General features: G+C 38.3%; 1 protein-coding gene across 5 annotated transcripts in view; it reads right to left on the bottom strand.

The window, feature by feature from the left end:
• Positions 1-1,180: 1,180 nt before the first annotated feature.
• TTBK2 (tau tubulin kinase 2) overlaps positions 1,181-9,879 on the bottom strand; it is a 147,934-nt gene continuing 139,235 nt past the window's right edge. For 3 of the 5 annotated variants that reach the window (XM_070424262.1, XM_070424289.1, XM_070424300.1), the window contains one exon: positions 1,181-8,757. In XM_070424262.1, the coding sequence (XP_070280363.1) occupies positions 8,295-8,757 (463 nt within the window). In that variant the 3' untranslated portion in view covers positions 1,181-8,294. The remainder of the gene's footprint in view (positions 8,758-9,879) is intronic. The other 2 variants (XM_070424272.1, XM_070424280.1) reach the window with 2 other exon arrangements.

The following is a 9,879-nucleotide window of genomic DNA, read 5'->3' as shown; positions in this document are numbered from 1 at the left end:
CTGAAGGGTCCCAGGTTCGAGTCCGGTCAAGGGCATGTACCTTGGTTGCGGGCACATCCCCAGTGGGGGGCGTGCAGGAGGCAGCTGATCGATGTTTCTCTCTCATCGATGTTTCTATCCCTCTCTCTTCCTCTCTGTAAAAAAATCAATAATGTATATATATATTTTTAGAAAGTTACTCTAAAGTTATCCTCGCCTCGTTTGACCTTTTTACGAAGGCTGTCCGGCGGTCCTCACGGGTTTCCGTCACTCACCACCGCTGACGGCCATTGAAACTTGAAGCCAGACTCTCGCCGGAGCCTTTCTATAGTCCTCAGCCCACAGCCTCGGGTGCCCATCTTTACATCCCTTACACGTTGGAATGACGGTTTACGCCAGTTAATATCTCAACTACTTTGCAATTGAGATGTTAATAGGCCCATTCATGATTAGCTTTGGGAGCTTGAGTTATTTCTTAATTTCTCTTTTGAAAAACATGAGCGTCAGCCCTTGGATATTGCTGCTCCCTGAGAAATCAAGAAGGGGAAGCCAGGAGGGTGGAGCGGGGCGTGTGACTGCCCCCCAAGATTCCTCTAGTTCAAAACGGCTCCCAGTGGAGGGGAGGGTGGTGCGGAGCAGGAATCACTCCAGTGCTCTAAGGGATGCTTCCTTTGCAGGAGGAAAAAGTACCTTCAGCCAGAGATAGAAGGTGGACTGAAAGGTGCTTTTATCTTCAAAATATATCTTTATTGATTTCAGGGAGGAAGAGAGAGATAGAAACATCAATGATGAGAGCGAATCATTGATTACCTGCCTTGAACGCTCCCTGCTGGGGATGGAGCCCACAACCCAGGCTTGTGCCCTGGACCGGAATGGAACCCGGGACCCTTCTGTCTGCAGGCTGATGCTCTATCCACTGAGCCAAACCAGCTAGAGAAAGGGTGCTTTTAACACTTTAAATTTTATTATGCAGGAATCCCTCTCCTCATATCCTTGAACCCTGGTTTTCAGCTGCAGGGATCCTGATAGTTTGTATTCAGTCCAGCACTTCTTTTCTAGGCCTCTGGATGTGGTACTGCATTTATAGCAACCCTCTCTGCTCCCTGATAATCTTGGAACCTCTGGTGCATTCAATAACATTATTAAATTAGAAAAATAATATTTTCCACTGTTGAAATCCAAGCCATCATACAAACAGAACTAGAGTTGCATGCGGAATGAATATTTTATTACTAGATTATAAAAATAAAATACAAAATAATTTTAAAACAGAACTTAAAACACTGTACAAAGCTTTAATATGATACAAATGGGAAAATTAAATAAATAATTACACTTTTATGTACAGATGACCCATACAAAAGCACTCCACGTTTCTGTTAATACTCTATTGTCCTTGTTGCCTGAGCTAAAATGCATACAGAGGGCTGCTTGGAGGGGAAAAAGACACAATACCATTGGAAGCATTTCCAAAAGAATTTCTCATCACTGATTTCATGAAGAGGAGAAGAAAGGGAGAAAACTGGAATTATTAAAGTCCTCCATGCTGACATATTTGTGTTGCTTGACAAGAGAGAATTCTTTTGGTTTGTGATTCAATCTGATTTAACAGCTGCCAATAGTTCATACTTTCAAGATTTGTATCTAATGAAAAACTAGATATTTCCCCTCCCCCCTTTTTTCCCTAAAAGCTGTCAATGTCTAAGTAAAGGGCCTAATTAAATGGGCATTGGCTATTTTAGGAAAGGGATCAGGGGCTGTGTATGAGGGAGAGGGGAGGAGGCTCAAGCCTGGGTCATCAGATCTGTTCTCTTCATTTGCTTCACTCAATCCACTTTCAGAGCCCCGAGTGGCACACTGTTGTATTTCCTTTATCTTCCTATCTGTATTTCTGAATGCTTTTTATCTTAGTGAACTGATTTATCTATCTGAATGGTTTAAAAATAAACTATTTTGAAAAAGTCCCAAGGGCATTTCCCTGCCTGGGTTGCTCTCCTAAAATAAATCACATTCGAGCTCTGGTAGCCTTGTTTACCCTTGTGGGTGAGTGAAGAACAACCCAGACAGACTCCAGGCATGTTGAAGTGCTGCACATGGAATTTTAAGGACTTAAACCAGTGGTCGCCAACCCGTGGTCCGTGAGGTCCGAAAGACTGGCGACCACTGATTTATACTGTATATTATAAGGGGGAAAGCATCTATGACAAGGGTAGTTTATACAAAAACTTGGTTTATTCAATGTTTTTAACTGGATGAGTGAACACTTCAGTACACAATATAAAATATTAAACTAATGAAAAGAAATAAAATTCCTATCCATCGTTAGCATGTAAAGTTATGTCATCAGCAAATTCTACAGTCACATGGGCCAAAGATCTGCCTCAGTGAATCCTATTCTCTAGGTCAAGGAACCCAGAAGCCCTGGGTGTCTGAGAGACATGTCAGTATCACCAGTGCTATACACTATGCCCAAAACTGTCACTTCCAATTAAAGAGGCAGACCTGGTTAAAGTTTCGCATGGCCACGAAGGAAAAAGGGTTCACTTCTTTTACATGTCTCTTTAAGACCAAGAAACAAGCAAGTCTATGGAAATATTCAAATCATTACCAAATAAATGGTACTTGGCTATTCAGTTCTTGAGACTGTGTATAACCGCAAGGTGATCTTGATCTTGTCACATACTTTTAATTTTCTGATCCAAATTTGCTTAAGGGGAATAATAAAAAAAAGTCAGAGCCAATAATCACAACTGAATTAAAAAATATATTAATGGGCCAAGACTTTAATGGCATCATTTCACATCCAGCCAGGGATTTTTAGGGATTGAAATGTGCAGCATCCAAATTCCCCTTTACAGGAACAGGGAGCCTTACCCCATGTCCTGGAGTTATCTAAGAACTAAAGGAATTCCCCATGTGCCTCCTGCAGTTCTCTCCAGCAAGGTTGGCAACAGATATCTCAGGCTCTCAAGACTATCTGGGTTAAATTTCTCATAATTCTAGAGGGACAGCTAAGCTACTAATATCTAATGATCTGATGTTTCCACACTACTCCCACATCATTAAAAAAATTTTTTTATAAGAGTTTATTTAAGCCAAAACTGAGGACAACTGCTGGGGAGCAAATCTCAAATGCTCTGCTCCCACATCCTTGAGGTCCACACCAGAGTTCTGTTGGATGAGACAAGGAAGCAGGATGTCCTACAACCACCTGGGGCTTCCCCATGGACTAGAACCATCTTATTACCTTCTCTAAGTTACAGTCCAAGTATGCACCTATGGTTTCTGAACTTGGGTGAATATTGACTTATGAGGACTACCATAGTGGTTCCATTTCTTACTCCTGTAATACATTTGTAGTAAAACATAGATAAGTAACTGCAAATAAACTGTCTACAGAACCAAATTCAAGAAACTTAAACAATGGCATTGTCAATCATTTTATCGCCACAGTAATACAGGTGCTAAAAATCTCTCTCTTTTCAGGCAAGGCCCCCAACACATCTGTGGTAAATACACATAAGCAGAAATGGGCAGATGTTAAGAGAATGAATGTAAACAACTTAATTTCAAAATACAGGAGCATGACAGGAGAACTGTTTCCCTAATGTATGCCATGTTTGACTGATATAAAGGAATGAAAAACATTTTTATATGTCAAAACTCTGATCTTCAAGACTAAATCTAGACTTATCTACAAGTAAATCTATTTTCAAACAGCCAGAGTACGATGTATTTCCCCCCTAAATTCTGAATTCTGGATCTTGTTTCTCCTATCACCAGTTCCTTATGTTAGATTAAGAATGTAGTTCCTAGAACAAAGAATCCTCTGCTTTTGGGGAAAAGGCATCTGTTTTTTATTCAAAGGTACAGAAAAACTAATTGTTATTTTAACTATCTGTGTCTGGGTTTATAAAACATGCCCTAACGTACACCTTTTCCTTGTTGATTAAAAACAACCATAGAAACCTTTGCATAAAAATCTGTGGCTTATAAGGAATCTCATGATTACTAAAGAACCTCAAGTTCCCACAGTGGTAGGAGGAGCTAAACAGAAAGATACTGCATAACTAGTTCACTGTATTAGTAAGCAGCTGAAATTTGTTTAGTATTTTAAAGCAAATAATATAAAGTGGATAATAATGGGTCTCAATTATCATTTTGTTACTTATTTAGGACTTGATTAACTTGGCAACTTTTACAAAAAACATTTACTTCACAACTTGCAACCTAAAAAAAAACAGTAAATGTAGCTATGCCACTGTCAGCAAGGCCAGCTTGCGTACCAAGTTGAGAATGATGGTGCCTGCCTAAGACTTAAACCTTCAAAGATGTTTATAATCTGTGCTTTAAAGTTAAATTTGGTATGACCCAATTTTCCTTTTTTGTTCACTATATGTTAAAGTTAAATACCTTTAAGCTGTGCGAAAGATTACTATGTGAATGTTTTGGTTATTTTGTGACAGTCAAAAGGCCGTGCAAAGTTTGGCCAGGCCCCAGCTTTCCTTACAGTTGGAGCCCTCTCGCGTTGTAAAGTGTGACTGCCCTTCCTTTTTGTATAGAAGATGAATTGTATTCTGCATTTTGTCTACTTGTAAGTGAATGTAACATACTGTCAAATTTCCTTGTTTGAATATAGAATTGTAACACTACAAGGTGTACATTTCCAGAGCCTTGTGTATATTTCCAATGAACTTCTTTGCAAGCACACCTGTAACCATACGTGTATAATTAACAAACTGGTGTATGCTTATGCCTGGGCAACTATTTTTTTGTAACTCTTGTGTAGTCTGTCTCTGAACAATGTGTGATCTTTTTTTGGAATCTGAGTTTGTGCTTTAACTTTTTTCTCCAATATAAAAAAGTGCCCCAGGGCAACAACAACAACAAAAAAGATTACTATGTGGAATTTTAAAATCGTTTAACCCATCTGTACACCCTGGAGATCTGGCAGCATAACTTAGAAAGAATGCTACCTGAAAGGACCAAAATGTTGCTAATTCCATCTTCCATTTCACCCAAGTAGTTCCAGAGATTAGACAGGGAAGGTAAGAGCAAGGTAGCCAGCCACTTTGCTGTGATAGGAGAAATGACGAGGCACTTGATTTTCAAAAGATAATTTACTTCTGCTCCATAATACTTTTAGTGTAGTTTGGCTTGACTTTAACTGACGGCCATGTCCCTCATCTTAGGTAGAATAACCAAACTGGTTTAAAATTCCTTGGATGATCTATGTTTGTCACTGAATTTTGAAATATGCCATCACTAAAAAAAATAAAGAAAAAAGAAAGAACTGAAAACAACAATACAACTCATTCTCTGTATCAGACTTTAAAATAAAACAAAAATAAAAATCCTTGTGCCAAAAGGGCTTTACTCAGGGCTGTGAACTTCTCTTTTTAGCCCAAGACATGTATTATCTAAAAGCACAAATTGCACTTAAAAACCGTAAAATCTCTATGCAGGTGGGACAAAAGTAGGTTTACTGTTGTGACTATGCAAAACAGTTAATTCTTGTATTATTATTTATTAATTACTGTATTGTTTTCCACACAAAGAACTAAAACCCTACTTTTGCCCCACCCTGTATAAGATAGTAGTACTTTCAAGTGGACCTACTGATACATAATATTAGTTTGTTTTCTTTTTCAAGCAGAAAAATCTCTGGTTAACACTTTTCTCTACATGCAAAATAAAATAGTCTTACACAGCAAGACTATTTCTGGACCTTGAGTTTGTGGGTACCATTTAGAAAAAGGAGCAAAACACAGTGGGAAAGTTGTGAGAAAAATGGAAAGAACTAAAAAAGAGGAAAAACATTAAGTTGCCATCTTTGCCAGTTTTGACTGCTAGCAGAGAAATGTCAATCAGATATAAAATCACACATACACACACCACACCGCAGCCTCTCAGCTTTTCCGATGGTTACTACAAGCACATTTCTGACTAAAGGGGTCAAGATGTAAAGCTGGCTACTTTTCGCACAATTTTGCAAGTAGAGCAGAAAAAAAGAGAATTTCTTAATTGTAGATTACTCCTCCACCACCCCTCAAAAAGTGAAGTTAAAAGAGGAAAGCAGAATGGTAATTTTAAGGGATTTTTAAAAAAAATCAATTCGTCAGACCCATGATTATCATCCCAGTTTATCCACTCTAACCGTAAGAACAGCATTATGTAATTAACAAGACCAGTATTACAAGCATGTCCCAGTAATTTTCCCCCTATTAAAATATTTTAAAAAATGAAAATCAAATAACCTATCTTGGCCTGTTCAAGACTGCCAACCCTTGCATTATACGCAAGGAAGGCAAGAAGAATCTTAAGTGTCACGTGCCAAGAACGTACTTTCAGAAAATGAAGACAGGCAAGGCCCAAGTGTACGCGAGGCACACAGTAAAACGGTATTTCTCCATCCGTGATCTTGAAATTACAAATGGAGAATGAGAAAGAATGAGTTTATATAAGCATATGTTTCTCTATATTTTTATAAATATTTATATAATTCACCATGAATACATGCAAGTAGTGTTATAGCAACTATTATACAATATAATACAGAAAGATGGGTCTTCCAATGTTACAGTTGCTTTAGGTAAACAGCAAATATGTCTTATCTAGTGCATTCCTCTATAGCGCTCGAAACCAGAGAGAAATTAAGATTCCACACTATGCTACAATTCTTATGGGAGACAAAATATGCCTCAATAGTGTTTTGAGGTTTGTTTTTTTTTTGTATGTTTTTGTTTGTTTGTTTTTTTTTTTTAGAAAGCTCAACACAGATAAAGAGAACAAGATAAGTTCAGTGCAGCTTCAGGGCAACTTTGATGCAGCATTAGAATATGTTCACTTGGTGAGAAAATATATTTCTTTTCCCCCCCATATTCAACCACATTAGGTTTGGCAGCAAACACAAGGTTGAAAAGAAAGCACATATGTTTGCTAGAAGGCAAATTTCAACAGCAAGCAGACCAATTTACCTGACCTTAATAAGGTCTTTACAACACAAAAAACATCAAAGTATAAAAAAAAGCCCAATTTCAAAGTCTACTATGATTTAATTTTGCCTGATTCCTGTTAGCAGAAGAGTGAGATTAGAACAAATATGATCCTCTTTATAGCTTTGTAAATTGAGATTACATGGACATCAGGTCAAGAAACTCAAATGTTCAAACTAAAGCACAGGAGAAGCTGGTAAAAAAAACTTTAAAATAAAAGATAAATACTGCACCTAAATTTATTTCCCCAGATACTCATTCCTAACTGACTACATGTATAAAATACAAAGTTTGAGGATGATAAGTCTCAACATACTTAATTTCTTTCTACTTTTCTTTTTAAACCTCTAAAAGCATAAAGTCACATTTCACAGCACTGTACTTCCTTGGTATCATCTTGGAGGTTGGCATTAGAAATAGTTGGTACAGAGAAGAATTAAGGAATCAAGGTCTACTCTGGTCAGTTTTCCTTCCACAAGGAAGAAACTAACAGGGAAAGAGAGTTCTTCTGCCTTACAGGGCATTCACCCCCTCTGCCTAAAGCACTAAAGCCTGCAAACTAGTTCTATTTAGATTTTCCCTTCTATTACCTAAGTGTCATCAATTATTTCTCACAATAAAAATATATTGAGACTATAGTGCTCCAAAGAAAAATATTAGCATATGCTGCTAAAAGCATATTAGAATGAATTGTTAAAATAAAAGATTGGATAAGGTGAGAAACACTAACTTTAAAAAATATGAAATCCAAGGAGGGTACGAGGAATGAGGCAAAGTAAAGGTGTGAACTCTCCATATAGATAAATACACAAGCTACATATATGTGTATCAGCATTGGCTCCCCAGCAACAGACTTCTTACATACTTTAATACTGGAGCAATTCTGAACTCCAAAGTTGAGAAGTTTTGAATGAAAATATTAAAACAGGAGGTTTCAATTTTGCTATATGTTTGAGTAGAGCCTTAAAGAATAAGCAGGCCAAAGCCTTTAAAATTCCATTCCATCTCCTACTTTTGACTCTTTTGTTTTAGAAGCAGCTAAAAAAAAAAGAAAAAAAAAAAAGTTCATTTAATCAGTTTCTCCCTCTTGGATTTGCTAGACTGCCCCTTCCTGTGCAAAGCCATTAATTCCTGATCTGCTTGCTGCCTGCCTTAGGTAATTCCTTATCAAATATTTATGTCTCCTTATAAATAATTTATCATGTTACTTTCTTTTGCAAGAGAAAATCAACACAGACTTTTAAAATAGACAGTACAGGGATACACATGCATCAGGTTTAGGAGGAGGATCTCACACCTTTCAGAGATGCGGCCTGGCTCCTATCTGCTGAGTTTACTCGCTGACTTACTCTTCCCTGGGGGCGCTTTAGTGCTGGCCGAGTGGTGGTGGAGGCTGCCAGATCCTTTCAGGCCATTCTTGCTGGGTTTGCAATGCTCCTGTTGGCAGGACCTCCTGGAGGAGGAAGATCCTGAGTGGCTGGGAGGTGACTTGCTTCTCCCCAGATGCGGGGATGAACTCCTCTGGTCATGGTGGGGCCGTCCAGCCCTAGATGGCGAGGAACTAGATGTACGAGGCAACGAAGAGCTTCGAGGAGAGGCACTGGGACTCCTGCGAGGGACAACTGGACTCTTGGGTGGTGTTTTTGGATTGTGAGGGGATCCTGGACTCTTGCACTGAGTAGTGCTCCGGGGTTTCTGAGATCCATTTTGAAGAATTTGGGCCAGGCGAGAGAAAAGGTCTGAGTCGGAATTGCTACTCCCTAGGACTTTGTATCTGCGGAGCCTTAAAAGTACAGAGAAAAATTATTTTAATTCATTTCAAGTGTGCCTATAAAGTCCCAATCATAATTTGTATGATGTGAGTCAAAATTCAGGAAACACAGGTTACAGCTACTCTTTTATATACCAGTTACATGACCCTGGACAAATTATTTAATCTCTCCTAGCTTTTAATGGGAACATTATCAATCTCACCACGTCACTAAACAGCCAAGGGCAATAACCCAAGTAAAGTACTTAGTTGGATGTCTGCCATTCAGAAGCACTTGGATGTTGTTAGTCCTCTTCCTCCTATGGCATGTTTGCTCTTCTGGTTTTAGGATTAAATAAAACGTCTCTAGCATAAAATGCCTTGACATTTTGTTTAAGGCTCCTAGGACAGGAATTCTGCATACATATGTGCAAATATTAACCTCACTATGCAAGTCTTCAACATGATCTGTGCTCCCCAATAGCAGGAACTATAGAAAAAGGTTATTTCCGCTTCATTTAATAGTTTCCAAAATAAAAGAGTACTCACTGATTTCTCTGGGACTCAGTCTCTGCCCTGATAGAAGCCTGAGATTCAGGAAAGCTGAGTTTGGAAACTGACTGCCCCTCTTCACTGACAAGTCAGAGCTCCAATCCAGAAAGTATTCATATGAATAGCAGTGTCTTCTTTGCCCTAAATGTTTTTCTGTTTTAGCTTAAAATCCACTCAGTTTAAGAATTTAAACCTCCAATTGCTGACATGCCACTCCTTACAGAAGGAAGTGGGAGAAGAACTTCAAGGTTGTATTAGTACGTACAGAATGCAGGCACATAAATAGCTATCATCATCATCATCATCATCATCATGGGTCAGCAACAAATTACTGATTTTTTCTATGAATTTTCTTTCCTTCTCTTTCCCCACCATCTACTTATTCTGAAAAATGACATGAAATTCATTCAGGTTACGCCTATTCTCAAGGATCTTATAGTAAAAATTTTGAAATGGAATAAAATAATTCCTCTGTGCCAGGACCTAAGTGGGAAAGTTGAGTTCCCAGATGAATCAACTCTAATATCTGGCACAATGCCACAGGTTTGACTTAGTTACTAAGTGCTACTTTTAGGGGACACTGTAAAATGCTAAATAATGAAT

The sequence above is a fragment of the Myotis yumanensis genome, unplaced genomic scaffold, assembly GCF_028538775.1.
Source record: "Myotis yumanensis isolate MYYU_CA2020_CCGP unplaced genomic scaffold, mMyoYum1.0.hap1 SCAF_1, whole genome shotgun sequence".
NCBI classification, from domain to species: Eukaryota; Metazoa; Chordata; class Mammalia; order Chiroptera; family Vespertilionidae; genus Myotis; species Myotis yumanensis.
The sequence above is the reverse complement of the archived record's forward strand: the minus strand, read 5'-3'. Positions and strand labels throughout refer to the sequence as shown.